This window comes from Crocuta crocuta, unplaced genomic scaffold, assembly GCF_008692635.1.
Source record: "Crocuta crocuta isolate KB4526 unplaced genomic scaffold, BGI_CrCroc_1.0 scaffold18, whole genome shotgun sequence".
Lineage (NCBI taxonomy): Eukaryota > Metazoa > Chordata > Mammalia > Carnivora > Hyaenidae > Crocuta > Crocuta crocuta.
Window position 1 is genome coordinate 3,456,027 of NW_027532589.1, and position 18,934 is coordinate 3,474,960.

General features: G+C 46.0%; 1 protein-coding gene across 1 annotated transcript; it reads left to right on the forward strand.

Annotated features, from left to right (window-relative positions):
* The first annotated feature begins 908 nt into the window (after nt 1-908).
* DDX18 (DEAD-box helicase 18) lies at nt 909-18,694 on the forward strand. Its single transcript, XM_077779623.1, has 14 exons — nt 909-1,038; nt 2,532-2,822; nt 5,329-5,469; nt 7,130-7,265; nt 7,624-7,724; nt 7,845-8,044; nt 8,140-8,254; nt 11,001-11,140; nt 12,210-12,371; nt 12,676-12,828; nt 13,717-13,830; nt 15,141-15,197; nt 15,761-15,938; nt 16,995-18,694. The coding sequence occupies exons 1-14, from the start codon at nt 954-956 to the stop codon at nt 17,135-17,137; spliced, it is 2,016 nt and encodes a 671-aa protein (XP_077635749.1). The 5' UTR covers nt 909-953; the 3' UTR covers nt 17,138-18,694.
* Nucleotides 18,695-18,934: the final 240 nt, after the last annotated feature.

The following is an 18,934-nucleotide window of genomic DNA, read 5'->3' on the forward strand; positions in this document are numbered from 1 at the left end:
TACCATAGAGTTAAACTCTAAATGTCGTCAATTTAGCTAACAGGTGTTACATTGTCTCTACTTTAGTCCAAAGTAGAAGAATATGTTCTGGGTGGTGATCCCAACGGACCAGTTGCCGTTGACAAAAGGCAAGAGTTCATGGTGTTGCAAGAATTGAAACAAACAGGACACATGCATAGGGCAGCTTCTCAGTATCCTCCAAAACTCTTTATTTTTTTATTAAAACATTTTTAACATTTATTCAGTTTTGAGAGACAGAGTGTGAGCAGGGAAAGGAGAAGGAGGGAGACAGAGAATCCGAAGCAGGTTTCAGGCTCTGAGCTGTCAGCACAGAGCCCGAGGTGGGGCTCTAACCCACGAACGGTGAGATCACGACCTGAGCTGAAGTTGGACACTCAACTGACCTGAACCGAAGTCGTACACTTAACCGACTGAGCCACCCAGGTGCCCCACCAAAACCTTATTTTTAATGACTCTCTTTACAATGCTTAACTTTGGAAACTTCTTTCACAACTAGAGATGAAATTCAGATTTTATTTTATTTCTTTCTATTTTATTCAACTTTCCAAATAGTCCAGGATACAAAGAGGACAAGCACTCAAAACTGGAGACTCAAGAAGGCACTCTGCTCGGCCTTGTTTCTTCAGTATCCGTTGCGGAAGCTTACGCTTCCAGGGCCTGCAAGGGCCCTAATACGCTCAGTCCGCTCAGACACAATACGAACCTGAGCAGGACCTCCGCTCCTCCAGAGGGCGCTGCAGGGTTCGGTAGCCAGGGGCAACCGGTTGCATACGCGCCGGAAGCACTTCCTTCCCAGATGCATTCTCCCCGCCCGTTCTACTGTCCTCGAGGGATCCCAGTGACGTATTTCCGGTCGACCGAGTTGCGCACGTGCGACCGAGGCGGAAGTAACGTCAACCCGGGTAGCGGAGTGGTGGCGCCTCACCGACAACATGTCGCATCTACCCATGAAACTCCTGCGCAAGAAGATCGAGAAACGGAACCTAAAATTGCGCCAGCGAAATTTAAAGCTCCAGGGTGAGATGCGCGGCGACTGGCGGGGACGGGGGTTCGGTGTCTGCGAGAGCCCCCGCGGCCCCGGGGTGGAGCGGCCGCTTACCCTGAGCACGTGTGCTTGTGGAGGGGGGAAAGGCAGCCTTCGCGGTCTCCACTCGGTCCGCCGCGGGTGCCGCTCATCCCGTGCCCTGGATCTGCCCCTGATCTCTCTGAGCCTCAGTGTTTTCCTAGTATCAGAGCAGGAGCAGGTCGCCTGAGTTCTCTCCCAGGCCTCCAGACCAGCTAGTTCTGCATGTCCCTCATTCTGACTCCCTCCCCACCTTTACGTCCCACACCCCAACTCTCCCATCACCAATCACCCCTCCCCCTCACCCCGTTTCCGATCAGACACATTGAACTTTCTGGTCTCCACGCATCTTCCTTCCACATCTGTTTACTGCCGACAGTGCTTGAGGACAAGGTCAGTGTCTCATCCCAGAGCTTTGCTGATAACACTGCCTTCCCCTGCCCACCTCCACTCTCTCGACTCCTGGAGCAAATCCCGTTTGCAGCTCTAGAAGTGCTTCTGCAGTGCGTGCCCTATTTTCCCCATCGCTCCTAACTTTAGGCTGTGAATCCCTTCAGCGTTTCCAGGTGTTGGCATCCTTAACAAAGACGTACCTGAAAAGGCCGTTACCTGAATCTCAGTCACCTTTCTTTCCCCCCTCAATTGCAGTCCTAAGTTCCCAACAGTGAACCACAGATCGTGAAGTTAGGTTAGCCTTTTGGGGTCAGTCCCCCCAGGGCGGTGTTGGATCGTGTATAACCCCAGTCAATCCCGGAGGGCGGTTCCTTACCTTCCTTGGATTTCAGCAGAGATTAGAAGAGTACAGGTTTGTGGGTTTTAGAAATCACGGTTTGAAGTCCCTGTGTGTTTCCGATTCATATAGAATAATACAGCTTACTATTTCTTGGTGCTTAACGGTAACAGTTAAAAAGGCAGTGTTACTTTTTATTATATGTAAACAGGGAAGCTTTTTAAAAGGCATCCTAGGCATTTATATGTAAGTAAATGGTTCTAGTAACGGAATTTTCAATTCCCTGCTACCTTGGACAGTTAAAGTTGGATGTTTTAAGTTTATATGTGAAGCAGTAGTTGTGTGATTAGCTGTTAGTGTTTTCTAGTATATTCATTAGCTCTATATTTACCTGATATTAAAATATGTGTTTGTAACTACAGTTGTCCGACCCCATCTATTTAAATGTTTAAGGTCGTTGAAGTTTTGCTGTCCCAGATTCCTAACTCCTTAAGGACACAAGTGTGGTTTTTTGAAGTTAAGAAATCAATAACCCTGTTCCAGCATTTTTCATTAAAGGACATTTACTTGTCCTGTTGTAGAATGCCATAAATTATAAGTGGTCTTAGTGATGTACATGAAAGGGAAATGGAAGCTAACTTATTTGAGTCATGGACACTGTGGGGTTTCTTATTCGGGCTTCTAACATTTTTAAAGAAACCTCCCCTTTTTAAATAGGGGCTTGGGATGTGAGCCTCTCAGAAACACAGAATGGAGCCTACGAGAAACTGCCCGAAGAAACTGTGAGAAGTGGGAAGGTTAAAAAATCTAAACAGTCTGTGAATGTGGACTCGTCAGAATCCCAGAACGGAGAGATGGCTAAAGAAACCGTGGAAAATGTGCAAGTGAAAAAAAAGAAAAAGAAACCTACCATAGTAATCAATGGAGAAGCAGCAACACCACCCCCCAATTCAGAATCCAAAAAAAAGAAGAAGAAAAAGAGGAAAATGGTGGGTGACGTTGGGCCTGGTGAGTACTTCAATTCCCTCGAATTTCAGGCATTCACGTAGTTTGCACGGTTATGTTTCTGCCTTCGTTCTATTATTTTTACTGTATTCCTACAACACTCAAGATCCCTGTACTCACTGGTATACCGGAAGCTGACCTGGTAGCAAGAGGAAACAGGGTGAGGGGGATGACGTTTTCACTTATGAAGGTACTGGAAAGTGGTGTGTTTTTACCTTCCCTAACGACTGAAGAAAAATCTCACGCTTAAATAAAAGCCACTTTGAATTCTGGAAATAAGAAATCCGGGCTGGTACACTCTATTGTCTCGGGCCTTTATTATCAACGGACTTTGCATTAATGATTCTTTCATTTACCCTTTTCTTGTCAGTTTTGTTTTGTTTTGTTTTCCTATCATAAATTCCTCCTCTTGAGACTTACTGATGTTTTGGATATGCAGAGTGTATAAAAACTACCAGGTAACTTGTGTGTGAATGGCCAGGATGGGGGGGAGGCCAGTTTCTTTTGGAAGGTGATTGGATTTGAATAAACTTGCATGAAAAATAGGCTTTTTATTTTTTTAATGTTTATTTATTTTTGAGAGAGAGAGCGTGAGCAGGAGAGGGGCAGAGAGTCAGAGACACGAAATGCGAAGCAGGAGCCTGGCCCAGCCTGGGGCTCAAACTCATGAACCATGGGTTCATGACCAGAGCCGAAGTCAGATGCTTAACCGACTGAGCCACCCAGGTGCCTCTGAAGCATAGGTATTTTAATTGAGATAGGAGCAAGCAGAGATTTCAAGGGGGAATACAACAGGGGTCAGCAAACTATTCAGCTCTCTGCCTACTTTTGGAAATAAAGCTTTATTGGAACAGTGCACGCCCATTTGTTTACTTCGTTTTTATGGTGACAGAAACCATATGGCTTGCAAAATCTAAAGTCTTTACTCTCTGGGTCTTTATAGAAAAAGCTTTGTCAACACTGGGTTAGAACTATCTTAACTGAAATAAAGGTTGCATTTATTTATTGAAGTTTATTTTGAGAGAGAGGGGGTTAAAGAGAGAGAGCAAGAGCGTGAGCAGTGAAGGGGCCTAGAGAGAGCAGGAGAGAGAGAATCCTGAGCAGCCTTCAGCACAGAGTTTGATGCAGGGCTCGATCTCACAAACCATGAGATCATGACTTAAGCTGAAATCAAGAGTCAGACATTGAACCAACTGAGCTACCCAGGCGCCCCTGAAATAAAGGTTTCATTTAGAAAGGAGCTTTGTAGGGGCGCCTGGGAGGCTCAGTCACTTAAGCGTCCAACTTCGGCTCAGGTCATGATCTCACAGTTGATGGATTGGGCCCCACATCGGGCTCTGCTGATGGCTCGGAGCCTGGAGCTTGCTTCAGATTCTGTATCTCCCTCTCACTGCCTGTCCCCCACTCACATTCTGTTTCAAACAATGAAAAAGTGTTAAAAAAGAAAGAGCTTTAGAAAGGAGCCTTGTAGTTTTGCAGGCATAGCATAGCTGTCCTCATGCCGCCTATGGGATGACCATTTCCCGGAAGGGTGGTAGTCAGGTGCAAGGAAGAGGCCAGTCCTGTACCGCAGACTCCTGAGTTCCGGTCCAGGTCAGTTCTGTTGTAACGAGCATAACTAGCTACCACACATGTGCAAACACCCAGTGTGGTGGTTAACATGGAAGAGTGCGATGGGAGGTGAGGCTGGAGGGGTAGTTGGGGACCCTACTATGAAAGGCGAATGTAGAAGTGAAATGCCAGGAGGCTTTAACCCTTCCGCCCCTGGCCACGTAGCTTCAAGGAGCTGCCAGTTTCTGTCCCCCAGCCACGCGGATTGTCCTCGCTCTGCAGTCTCTAGTAACGTGAAGAGCCTTTGGGGTTTCTGCTCCTCTTTAGGCTGAAATTAGATTTATTTATTTATTTATTTTTAAATTATTTTTGAGAGAGAGAGTGTGAATAGGGGAGGGACCGAGAGAGGGAGACCCAGAATCCGAAGCAGGCTGCAGGCTCTGAACTGTCAGCACAGAGCACGACGTGGGGCTTGAACTCACGAGCCCCGAGATCATGACCTAAGCCAAAGTCCGACGCCCACCCGACTGAGCCACCCCGGTGCCCTGAGCCAAAGTTAGCTTTTATAGAAGATTTCTGTTTAATGGCCTAAAAGGACAAATCAGGGCTTTTAAAAGAGTTTAGAAAAACAAAACCCAGCCCTTTTACCCCTCAGTGAAACATATGGGACTTGATGTGATTAGTATACTTGAGTTGGTCAGCTTGTCAAAAACGTCTTGGTCATTTAAGGTGTTAGAATAGGCCTAAAAAAATACTTTTGTTGGCAAATCTGCATGTCCTCCTGTGTTTCTAAATCTAAGAAGATCATGAAGAAGAGACATTCTTAGCGAATTAAAACTGAAAACGTCTTAAGCTTTTGAAAACGTGTCTCTGCATTACATGTCTTTTTATTTTGTGATCCCATTTGGTACTTTTATTTTAACAAAAGTTCGGGGGGTTTTGTTTTTTAAAATCAAAGACCCCAAAAAAGCAAAAAGCGAAGACAACGGGGAGTCTGAAGAAGGCGCGCGAGTGCCAGGAGAGCCAGAAACCCGTGCGGAGGAGCCTGATGATCAGGAGGAAGGCGGCGAGGTGCCCAGCCTGCCCCTGGGGCTGACAGGTAACTGCGAGAGCTGTCCAGGGACACCTTACAGATGCCATGCCCTTCTGGTGTAGAGGATTTGAAGATTGTGACCTAATTTCCCTAGAAGAAGTGACAAGAACTTCTCACCTGTACCACCTGATCTTGCACATTGTGCACCTTAGTTCTTCACTTGCGTTCCTGACACTAAATATTTTGTTGTCCACACAAAACAGCTTCTGGGGTTTTTTGTTCCTTTGGGATTTGGGTTTGTTTTTTTTTTTTTTTTTTTTTTTTTTTTTTTTTTGGGAGGGAGGGNTGGGTTTTTTTTTTTTTTTTTTTTTTTTAATGTTTATTTTTGAGAGAGAGAGAGACAGAGCATGAGTGGGTGAGGAGAAGAGAGAGAGGGAGACAGAATCCGAAGCAGGCTCCAGGCTCCGAGCTGTCATCACAGAGCCCGATGTGAGGCTTGAACTCCTGGACCGTGAGATCATGACCTGAGCCAGTCGGACACTTAACTGACTGAGTTCCCCAGGCAGCCCTGGTTTGTTGTTTTCTAAAGCTGATTCCGTTTTGCAGTAGGAAAGCCATTGGCCCCGAAGTCTGGAGATCAGAGGTTTACTACCTGCCCAGTTACAAATAAGGAAAGATGAGAGTCACATTGTTGAGGGCCTTTTGCCAGGATAATTTCCTGTGGCCTCCATTTGCTTTAAAAGGTCAAGAGTTGAGACTGGAATCACTTGCCCCAAACCAGAAGTGTCCAGGAGTTACTTGACTTGTTTGGTTTGGGTTTTTTGCTTGTTAAAATATTGAGCCCTCTCCCCCGGCTGACTTCATCAGAATTGCAATGGTTACGGCAGTAGGTCTCAGCCAGGTAGTGACCGGCTCCTCCCGGTTCACCTGGAACTTGACCGTTCGAGGGCCTGCGTCCCATAAACCTCCGGCCCAGGCGGACGGCAAAGCTGACTACTGGGATATTTGGTTTTCGGAACTGGGGGCCGGGTGCTGGCACTTAGTGGGTAGACGCCCAGGAGGCTGCAGGACACCCAGTAACGCACAGGACGGCCTCTCAGGACAGTGTTGCTCAGCCCGAAGGTCAGCAGTGTTGGGGTGGGACCAGATGTGGCTAGTGAGCAGGGGCGTGTGTGGGCAGGAGCGCAGCCTGCGAGGTCGGTGCCTTCCCCTGTGGAAGCACCTCTGCACGCTCCATGTGTGCTTTCCGTCTAACGGCGTGTGGCCGTCTCACTGACACGGTGTCTTTTTGGAATGAGTAGCAGCTCTTTTGATTGACTTTATACTCAGTTCTTATTATACTAGATGCTTTCACTTTTAATTTCAGATTGTTTACACATTTCTTTCCTCTCCGAACCACCCCCATCCTTGACATTCTTGTTTCATACAAGTCCCTCAATTACACACACACACCCACACACACACACACACACCTGTCCTTTCCTGTTTTGTTGCAGTATGGGTTCTGGACCTCATGGCCAACAGCAGTGGAGAAACTTTCAAAAGTAAGGCTCTGCGTCTTAGGAGCATATAGCAGTGAGTGGTTAGGGTTTAGTGTTTCTTACCAGATGAAACTCTTGATTCCCACTCAGAAATGTTTTCAAACAGCAAAACTAATTCCACAACTGTAGCAATGTTAACTACCTAAAAAAATAAATTTACTAACGATAAAATGTCTTTTGCATAGGAGCTTTTGAGGACACTTCATTTGCTTCTCTTACTGATCTTGTCAATGAGAACACTCTGAGGGCAATAAAAGAAATGGGTTTTACAAACATGACTGAAATTCAGCATAAAAGTATCAGACCACTTCTGGAAGGCAGGTATGATTAACACTGATATTTGGGCATTAGTATCTATTTAGTGTTAGCAGTTTAGAAAGAAAATGCCAGTGTGTTCTGTTGATTTTGCACTGTGTTGGGTTGATACATCCATGCTTCATTAAAGTCTTACTGGTGTATGAAAAAAAAGTCCACTTCTCTTTTATAGCACAGTTCTTGTTTCTCAGATATTTAATCTCGGATTGATTTGGGGGATAAAGAAACTGGGGACTTTGTTTTTCTTATTCGTGTTCTAGCTTTAATGCCTAAAGTGTGATAGTACCCGGTAAAGTATTCAGTCAATACTTGTTGAATAGGTAGGCTAAATATCTCTCTTTTCCTTTCCATTTCAAATATTTAGGGATCTTCTGGCAGCTGCGAAAACAGGCAGTGGTAAAACTCTGGCATTTCTCATTCCTGCGGTTGAACTCATTGTTAAGTTAAAGTTCATGCCTAGGAACGGTGAGTCTTTGACTTGGTTGGTTTTGCCAGTATCTAACCTGGAAGTTTATCAGAGTTGTCACTGAGTCACGGCAGTACCTGCAGTGCGACTTTTACCGTGTGTGACTTTTTGCCTTTCAGGAACAGGAGTCCTTATTCTCTCACCTACCAGGGAGCTGGCCATGCAGACCTTCGGTGTCCTTAAGGAGCTAATGACGCACCATGTTCACACGTACGGGTTAATCATGGGTGGCAGCAACCGATCCGCTGAAGCACAGAAACTTGGAAACGGGATCAACATCGTTGTGGCCACACCAGGCCGTCTCCTGGACCACATGCAGGTGAGGCGGCCCTGGGACGCGGCCCCCATCTCACTGCCTTGTGTGAAGCGTAAGCCTGACGGCTGACACATTTTTCTCTGCCTTTGCCTTGTTAGAATACCCCCGGGTTTATGTATAAAAATCTCCAGTGTCTGGTGATTGATGAGGCTGATCGTATCTTGGATGTTGGGTTTGAAGAGGAATTAAAACAAATTATTAAACTTCTGCCAAGTAAGTCGGTAATATCTGCATGTGGTTTGCAAAGGACTGTTGGGAGTGAGTGAGGGTTCCTCTGTGAAGACTTTTATCACCAGAATTTTCATATAGCCAGGCGCAGTAGTTGTGCTGAGGAGAGGGAGTTTGCGGGACAAGGTCAGACGTAGCAGTAGCTTAATACGGTGGTTTTGCCATGTTAGAGGCTGTGACATAAGCTGGACAGTCCTGAGCTGTGTCTCCCTCCCTCCACCCCCACCACCCCACCTCTTCCTCCCCCAACCTGCCATTGCCAGGTAGCCACAGATGAGTTACATGCTTTGGTTGTAGTATTTATAACGTTATAAACTCCTTATATCTGTGATAAGGCCATGGTTCCATTCATCATGGTTTGTTTCTTAATGCCTTATTGAAGTATAACCGACAGTAATTCTAAGTATATAGTCGGATGAGTTTTGACATGTTTGCACCTATGAAAGCGTCCCCACAACTGCTAGTGTGAACATGCCCGTAACGGTCAGAAGTCCTCTGTGTGCCTTACAGTCCCCCCTCCCCTTCAGAAGGCGCGCCCTCTCCTACCCGTCACAGCTGCTCAGGCACTTCTCTGCCAGGAGGTCACCGGTGTGCTTTTTGTCACTTTCGATCAATTTGCGTTTTCTTGAGCGTCGTGAATGGAATCCTGTGGTAAAACTCTTCTTGTCTGGTTTCTTTTGCGATTCATCCAAGCTGTTGCAGGTGTCCTGGTTTATTGTATTCTTGAGAAGCGTTCCATGGAACGTGTGTGCCACACCCCTGGGAGCCAAGTGGCTGGTGCATGCTTAGCTTGCACCATTCTGCGTTCCCATCAGCAGCAAGAGGGTTCTATGTTCTCTAATACATCTTGAAATTAGGCCGAATTAACCCCAACTCTGTTTGTCAAAATTGTTTTGGCTCTTCTGTCCTTTGCATTTCTGTATAAATTTTAGAATCACTATGTCCACTTCCACCCCCCAAACCTCTGGGATCAAGGTTGGTTTTGTACCAAATTAGATACATTGGTAGAAGACAAGAAGTCATTTAACCCATGAATAAGGTTCATCTCCACTTATTTGCTCCTTATTTTCTCTCAGCAGTGTTTGAGTTTTCAGTGTACAGATTTTCTCAAATATTCTATTGTATTTATCTCTATTTCATTAAAATTTCAACTTCAATTTGTTCATTGCTTGTGTATACAAATGCAATTGATTTTTGTGTATTGGTCCTGTATCTTGCCAAGTAATTATTATATTCAATTGGACTGTTCATTATGACCCTCCAGATGAGGCTACCTGCTAAATTTTCCTTATAAGCCATTGTGTTGTCTGTAAATTTAAAAGGAAAAAAAATCTTACTTCTTGCCTGATTGCGCTGGCAATATGAACCCCTGGTTCAGTACTGAATACAAGGGGCAAGAGCAGGCGTCTTTTGTCTTTTTCTTGATCACAGGGAAGAAAGCTTTCACTCGTTCACCATTAAGTATGATGTTTGCTGTAGATTTTCTTGTAGATGCCCTTTAGCATGGAGGATGAGGATGATCTCTTCTGTTCCTGGTTTCCTCAGATGTTTTTGTTTTTCTACACATACTAAATTACTTTTATTAATCCAGAAGGATATGCTTCAGATACTATACACTGTAAACATTTCTTCATCACAAAAATGGCTTCCAAATCATTAAAAATGAAATTGCAATAACAGCATAAAACAGAACAGTAACATCACAATAAGAAATAGATATCAATGGGGCACCTGGGTGGTACAGTTGATTAAGTGTCTGACTCTTGATCTCAGCTCAGGTCATGATCTCACAGTATGTAGGTTCGAGACCCGCATCAGGCTCTACACTGATGGCAGAGAAGTTAAAAAAAAAAAAAAAAGATGTTAAATTTTATCAAATACTTCTTTAGTCGATTGACCACCGACTTCAGCTCAGGTCATGATCTCATGGTTCATGAGTTTGAACCCCGCATCAGACTCAAAGCCTGGATCCCGCTTCAGATTCTGTGTCTCCCTGTCTCTCTGCCTCTCCCCGCCGCCCCCCCCCAGCCCCCAGTGTCTCTCAAAAATAAATATTAAGAAAAATGGTCAGATGTTTTGTTCTTTAAATTTGTTAATATAGTAAATTACATTGGTAATTTTTAAATATGAAGCCAGCCCTGCATTCCTGGAATAAACCCCACTTGGTCGTGATGCATTATCCTTTTTACATGGTACATTCACCTTTGCTAAAATTTTATTAAAAAAATTTTACATCTGTGCCCATGAATCATTATTGGGTTTGGCATCAGGGTAATAACTAGCTTCAAAGAATGAATTGGGAAGTAAGAACTCTTCAAGTCCTGGGGAGATTGTGAGGAATGGGTAATATTTTTTCCTTAAACTTTTGATAGAATTCATCAGTTTCCACTAATACTTTGGGGCTGGAGTTTCCTTTATGTGATGATTTTGGCTACAGCTTCTGTAACAGATACAGAGCTATCTAGGTTTTCTGTTTCTTCTCGAGTGAGATTTAGCCATTGGTCCTTTTTTTCTAAGTTGGTCAAATTTATAGACCTGTAGTTGTTTGGGACAGTCTCTTTTTTTTTNTTAACCGACTAAGCCACCCAGGCGCCCCCGGGACAGTCCCATCTTAACATCTGTAGTGACTCCCATGTCCCATTCCTGATAGTTCCCTCAGCGTGTCTACGTGGGCAGCAATTCTAAGGATTCCCGGAAACATTTGGGTCATTTTTATGTGTACCTGTTGCAGCGCGCAGGCAGACCATGCTCTTTTCCGCCACACAAACTCGGAAAGTTGAAGACTTGGCGAGGATTTCTCTGAAAAAGGAGCCGTTGTATGTAGGTGTGGACGATGATAAAGCTAATGCGACAGTGGATGGTCTTGAGCAGGTACTTTACTCTTACATTGATGGCTCATCTTTGTGTCCTTGAAATTGTTTGCAGGATCATCCCCAAGGCAGATGGATTCATGAACTTTTAAATCAAATATAGTGAACTTGGGTATTGGATCTCTGGCTCTCCTGGTATTGAGTATTTTAAACTATGAATAATTTGATCAGCTCTCTTTATCCTGTCCCTTAAATACTGCTTACCACATAGGAGACATTAATCACTACCAATTGTAACTGCAGTAAAAAAAAAAAAATGTCTTTGTTATTTAATGCTTTGCTCTAAGATGCAAAGTGAGTTAGCAAACGGAGAGGCTGGTTTCAGGAACACTGCTGTGAAAACTTGGAAATGAGGTGATGGATCCAAATTGGGTGGATGAAAAAGGAGAACCTTAGGGAAGCCTGGGCGGCTCAGTCAGTTCAGCTCGGCTCAGGTTATGATCTTGTGGTTCATGAGTTCGAGTCCCACGTCAGCTCTGTGCTGACAGCTCAGAGCCTAGAGGCTGCTCCAGATTCTGTGTCTCCCTCTCTCTCTGACCCTCCCCTGCTTGCACTCTGTATCTGTCTTTAAACATTAAAAATTTTTTAATAAAAAGAAAATAGAACTTTACGATTGAGTCTTTAGTGAATAAAATATTTCAAATAATCTAGCTTAAAATCTTTTTTTTTGTTGGTTGTATATTTTAAGAAATATACTCAGCCTTGTCTTGTTTAGGGCTATGGTTACTTGCGATCTTGCTCTTAAGGACCTTTCTAGGAATGAAGCGTCGATATGCTTCGAGGGTTCTCAGTGAGTAGAGATGTTACCATGTTACGGTTGCACAAGCTGTCGGTAACCAGGAGCCTATAATCTCAGAAATAGGGAAAGTAGTCAGTATCTAGTGATTGCACGTGGTGAAAGGAACCGAGAGAACTAAACTTAGTCTCATTGTAGGAATGCTCTGTTACAGCGAAGATAGTAATCGCTGTAGGTGAGGCATCACGGTGCCATGTGCGATATTCATCTGTGCTCGCCCTCAAATCATAGTGGTTCACGAAGCTGAAAATGTCTGATCATTTTTCATTTCTAGGGATATGTTATCTGTCCCTCCGAAAAGAGATTCCTCCTCCTCTTTACGTTCCTTAAGAAGAACCGGAAGAAGAAACTGATGGTCTTCTTCTCATCCTGTATGTCCGTGAAGTACCACTATGAGTTGCTGAACTACATCGATTTGCCTGTCTTGGCCATTCATGTAAGTGATTATCATGAGTTTATTTAAAACAGTGACACTTACCAGGTTCTGTGGATCCTGGGGTTTGCAGTATCACTCTTCCTAAATCTAGAATGATCCCATGTGGAAGGAGCTTTGCTGGGTAGTGAGGGGTGAGGACCACAGAGGGGTAAGAGACACCATCCACTTAGGGAAATAGGATGTAGGCCAGTGAGTGAGACTGAAATGAAGGTTAGTAGTTCCACCCCTTGGGGGTGGACACCCAGACCTCGCAGAAAATGACCTCCAGTTTCCAGCTCTAATGGCTGTTGTGATTTGATTCTAGGGAAGGCAGAAGCAAAATAAGCGTACGACCACATTCTTCCAGTTCTGCAATGCGGATTCGGGGATACTGCTGTGTACGGATGTGGCGGCCAGAGGGCTGGACATTCCCGAGGTCGACTGGATTGTGCAGTATGACCCCCCAGACGACCCCAAGGTACCTGGTGTCCTTGGAGCTTCTCCACATTGACTCTACATTAAGGACTGAACTTTCCAGTCTCCCTGAGAAATAACCGTGTTTTGTATTCAAAGGTTTATCCCTTAGTTACTCAGGTCATGCTCTTTTGTTAGTTCGTTTTGTTTTTTAAAGTTTATTCATTTAGCGAGAGCATGTGCGTGAGAGAAGTTGGAAGCAGGCTCTGCACTGGCACTGTGGAGGTCAGCTCGGGGCTCGAACTCACAAACTGTGAGATCATGACCTGAGCCGAAACCCAGAGTGAGCCACCCAGGTGCCCCTCGAGTCATGTTTCATTGTACACGGGCTGCAGTATTTCTCTGGTGCTGGCAGTGTCGAGGGCTTCTGCTGACCCGAAGTGGGTGTGCAAGATTGGAGAGGCCTCAGTGAGGCTGAAGTCAGGAACTCACATACTTGAAGTCGTCTGTTAAGAGCAGTAGGTTTTAGAAGGAAATAAAATTTGCTTCCTGAAATAGAGAAGATTCTGTAGCATGTGTGTTAACATAAGTTTTATTAAATATTTTCAGTGAGAAATAGATTACGTAAATTGTCACCTAGCACCAAGACATGTTCAAAAAGTTATTTTGAAGATGAAGCACACTTACTAGAATAGTCATTTCTTTAGATCATAGAGTTAATATAAACATCGTGTCCCGTGAGTGTCGGCCTCGGTCATTGCCCTGTTAGCTCTGCGGTGATGGCGCCCGCGGAAGCAGGGGACATGGAGAAAAGGCGGGTGTGACAGGGGCCTGGGGGAGGAGCGCCGCCTCACCCAGATGTGCTGACATGCTTCCCTCCTCCACATGCTGGTTCTGAAGGACAGGTCCCCGTGGTGGTTGGTCTGTTAACTCTGGTCTTTCTCCACCGAAGGAGTACATTCATCGTGTGGGAAGAACAGCCAGAGGCCTGAACGGAAGAGGGCACGCCTTGCTCATTTTGCGCCCTGAGGAACTGGGTTTCCTTCGTTACTTGAAGCAATCCAAGGTAAAGACTCCAGCTTGGAGACTCTCGCTGGGAGCAGCTCCGTCTTAGTCGGACCGGTGCGCCCGTGCCGACGGCCTGGATGGGTCGGAGGCCACTGTGAGCGGTGGGGCGGGTGACGCCGGGCGGGGCGGGCCTGAGACGCCAGCAGCCCTGGGCCTCCGCTGCCACACCGCGCGTCCTGGCTGCAGGCCTGGCCCTTCACCTGGAGCCCTGGCTGAAACCACCTCCGGCCCTTCTGAGCCGCGCCTCCACCTGCCCAGCCTTGTTTTCACCCGGGCTCCGTTCACTCTTTCTTGCCGCCTCTGCTGCCGCCGCCTCCTCCTCCTGTCTTGTTCTCGTGGACTGTTTTACCCCCATCTGTCCTGTGACCATGTCCCGTCTCCCACTAAAACAGCTTCGACCCTAAACCGACTCTCCTTCCTCTTCCTCTGTGGCTGCTCCCGATGGCCTCTCTTCCTTCTGCTTTGGAAAGCAGTTTTCATTTTTGCTGCTTAGTGTCCACCCACGCTAATCTGGCTCTCGCCTCATTCCATCCACCAAACCTAAATTCGTTAGAATCCCGAACGCCTCTTTTTTGCTCCGTCTTGTGCACGCTGGTCAGGCCTTCTCTTGACATTTGGCCCCCCCTTGGCAGTTACCAGGTGGCCTTGGCTCCACCCTGCAAGCATGCAGTTCCTGGAAACGGCCTAAGCACCTCTTCTCTGGAATGCCCTTTTCCTGGATCTCCAGAACGCTCTGGTTTCAGCGAGCTGTGCTGTCTTCTGGGAGGCCGTCCCTGACCTGTCATTCGTGTTCCACAGCATGTGTGCTCATCTCACTGTTCTATCCTATACCCGTCTTCTCTGCAAGATGGCGGGCTCGGGGGGTCCAGGGTTGGGCCAGCTATTTTTCCAGCACCTCTCAGAGGTCTGGGAGTTCTGCAGTTACCTGGTGAGTGACGGCTGAGAGACCCTTCCTGTAGGAGTCTGTGGTCCTCGTGGCCTCCGGGCGGCACAGAGGCGTCCGGCGGCCTTGTGGTGCACCCAGAGGTCTTACGTAGGGGAGAGGGCCTCATCGGCTCCCTGTCCCTGCCCAGCTCAGTTCCTGTGAAGCTAGCAGGGGTAAGATGGACTTTGCCACTGGCTTCGGGAGGCCAGAGGAGCGGCCGTCCGTCGTGCAGAGTTGCACGGGCCTGGCCGTGTGTCCTCTTCATACCTCGTCGGCTCTGGCTCTTCCCGGCTCTTCGTGGGACGTTTGTTGCTACTCGTTCATCTAAACGTCTGAACGCTGATCTCTCCTGGTTTACTGATCTTCACGCTTTTGTTTTCTAGGTCCCATTAAGTGAATTTGAGTTTTCCTGGTCCAAAATTTCTGACATCCAGTCTCAGGTGTGTTTGTGTTTTTGATTCTGTTTCGTACAAGGTGGCCTTACCCCGGGTACTGCCTTTATCGTACTCGTTGGTAATTATTGGCCTCTGAGTCTTCCCTTTTCTTTTTTTTTTTTTTTTTTTTTTTTTTTTTTTTTTTAGGGGAGAGAGGGAGGGAGACACAGACTCTGAAATAGGCTCCAGGCTCTGAGCTGGCAGTCAGCACAGAGCCCGACGCGGGGCTCGAACCCACGAACCGCGAGATCATGACCTAAGCGAAAGTCGGACGCCCAACCGACTAAGCCACCCAGGCGCCCCTTCCCTTTTCATAAAACAAGAGGTTTGAACTGTGTGTTCTTTTGGGGTTCTTGCTATGCTGGAACATTCCAGTGTTCTGCCTTGTTCCAGTTCATACCCTGCAAGAACTTTGATGTTATTCTTACTCCACCCTTGTTTGCAAATATTAAGAACCCTGGAGCAGTGTTTCTGGAGCACGTTTCTCTGCGGGATGGTTTTGTTCTAGTAACAAGTAAAAGTCTACTTTTGTAGTTTATTGAAACCAATGTCTCTTTTTTTCTTTTTAGCTTGAAAAATTGATTGAAAAGAACTACTTCCTTCATAAGTCAGCCCAGGAAGCATATAAGTCCTACATTCGAGCATATGATTCTCATTCTCTGAAACAGATCTTTAACGTTAATAACTTAAATTTGCCTCAAGTTGCTCTGTCATTTGGCTTCAAGGTGCCTCCTTTTGTTGATCTGAGTATCCTTTGTTGTTGGGAATTCATCCGGTAACTAAGGGGCACAGGGTTGACGGGACGTTGGGGCCTAGCGCTTGGTTTGCTCTGCTCTGGCTGAGGTCTGGAAGGTAATACGTTCTGGTCACTGCTTGCTGGGGCTAGCGCACGCTTGACAGGGATTAATTGCCGCCCTGGGGATTCTAGAAACAAGACAGCTTGTGATTTGGCCTAAAAAAACAAAAGGACTTGACTGGCAAACAGTGAAAGCCAGAGAGTTGTATTCCAGAAAGAAAGGCAGACGGGTAGAATCGCAGGGCCTGGGTGGTTGTGAGGCCTCCCTGTACGAGAGCTGAGGTCATGGAGAGCAGCTTGTCCTGGAGCTGAAGGTAAGAGAGGAGACCTTAGAGTTTTTATCCCTTGAGAGCCGCTGAATGATTTCTACAGGAAAGCTGCAAGAATAGCAAAAGAAAATAAATAAGATCTAAGTGCTACTCAGTGTAAAATCCAAGGAAACCCCTCCAGTTGCTTCTGTGCAGTTGATACTTTATCCTCCGGTTTCGACAGAGGAAACAGCCAAAGTGAGGCCTGTTGACACTCTGGCACCGACTCCCGAGGGGATGAGATTCGGGGTCCCCACCCTCACCGTGGGTAGTGAGGAAACGTCTGTCGTGATGAATGCTTGCTGAACCAAATGAACGGAAGGACTCCTTCCGTTGGTTAAACATTCCTGAATCCACTCAGAATGGAGGTGAAGGCATTTGTGTGGACACAGTGTGGTTAGTACACGTGCCACTTGATGTCTCAACTCTTTATAAGTAATTGTCTTCAGTTTCATTGTGTGCAGAACAGTAAACTCAACTATTCCCTTAGGCTCATAGCTGCTCCTTTTAGGCCACAATCAAGTGGCCCCTCCAAGCTTCCTGGAAGTGTCACCTCCAGGCTTTTGTCGACATTTGCATGGTGCAGGGAGGAGGTGTGGTGGCAGAGCCGTGGTCACATGCCGGCACGTTCTCTCTGTAGATACTAGGTGCGGATGCATTACCTTTGTGTTGCTTAATTTCCTTAACATCCACCTTTAGACGTGAACAGCAATGACGGCAAGCTTAAAAAGAGAGGAGGTGGCGGCGGATTCGGCTTCCAGAAAGCCAGGAAAGTCGAGAAGTCCAGAATCTTCAAACACATTAGCAAGAAGTCATCCGACGGCCGGCAGTTCTCCCACTGAAGACCCGCCTTCCGTTCCTACTGACTAGCTTTGTCCTGAAATGGACTTTCCCCTTTTCTCCAACAGAGGAATTTTTGTGGCTTCAGGATTGGGACTGATTGAACAGGAATATAGACTGATTTGGGTTGTAAGCACTGAACACTGATCACTTCCAGGAAATACCTCTCTTTACCTGGGGATATAAAAAAACAGTTAATTTTATTTAGGTTGCTCAAGGGCAAAACAAAGGATCTTGTGGATAGAACATTTTAATTCCTTTTCCTCCAAATCTGTCATTGTTTTAATGTAATTCTTTTTGTACCTTTTCCTCCCCGGTGGCTGAAGATCTTTGCCGCACGGATTTCTGTCCCAACCTGCTGTAAGAGGCGGTGAGCTGATACTCTGAACCCGGTGCTCATGGTAGTGATGCAGAAAATTGTCTCCGTTTATTTGGTTTTGTTTTTGGTTGTTTCTTGGACCTTAACCACAGTTCTTGACCTCCCTGAAAACGCTGCTGTGTCTAGGAAGCACCTTAGCTCAGAGGTGACATTGATTTTTATACAGGCCAACTTTTAAAACAGTGAGCCCTTCCCGTTCTTAAGAGTGAGAAGTGTGGGCTAGTTGTCATTGTTACTTGAATAAAGTGCCCTCTGCACTCCCAGCATTTGTTGGGAGCAGTGGGAATCAGACTTTTGAGCCTCATTTACACCAATACAGGTGTTATTTGATTAACTTTGCAAAAAACCTTTCCGGAAAAGGCATAGAGCGGTGACACGCTCGTTCAGCTTTGCTTCAGGGGATTTGGATTTTGGTGAACCCTTCCATCCCTGCAGGGTACCAAGGAGGCAAAGCATCTTTTTGAGAAAAATTGCGCCTTTCAGATCCATGAAACAAAGATTTCTGAGGCAGATTGGACATGAACAGAGGTCAGGGCAGCACAGATGGGTTTAGTCAGGTGGGGTTTTGCTGTAGGAGCTCTCGATTTCCAGCATGTTTCCTGGGTCTTGCTTTCTTTCCAGTGCATTTTGGAACTATACAGTGGTTATTGGATTTTTACCAGTTTGAAACAAAAGTTGTTTAGCATCATTGTGCCAGGCAACGGCAGTAGACTCCTGTTAAAATAAACACAGTTGACAACATCGAATGTGGAGGAAACCGCCTGATAAAAGTAGCATCCCTGGAGTTGGAAAAAAAAAAAAGAAGAAGAAGAATGATATTCTGCATCTGGACTCGACCACTGTCCCCTGTCCCCTGGCTGGAGCTGTCCTGGGGTTCAGGCCCTGACCACCGGACTCTGGCTCTTAATAACTGTTCCTCTAAGACATCTGGTAGCTTGTTTTTCCTGTGTCAGTAGAAATCCTGTCTCAAAAAATACACGGAAACAAAGAGAAGAACATTTAACCCTCAGCAGGAGTAAATACTGTCAATATTTTAGTACGTACTCATCCAGTGTTTTGTATGCATACTTTTACATTTTTTTATCAGAAGTGAAGCCCTCCTCTCTTCCCCCCAGCGTGTTACCAGCTTGTTTCATAACGTGCTATTTTCCCATCATTAAATAATTACGTCCGTTTTGTATTTCTTTTATCCCGCATTCTGTTAACTCTTGTTTGGTCTGTGCAGACCAAGGGTACCGGCACCTGCTGGCCACAGATGTCTCATGCCGCGGTTGACCTCCTTTATGAGGAGAAGTCAGTCTGCGGAGATGTCTGCGGGGGATCAGTATGTAAACAGGAGTGGGGAGGATTGTTGTTTCTCTGATAAAGGCTTATTTCAGGGACTTGCTGAGTCAGGAGGCTCTTCTGGCAGGGGGGTCCA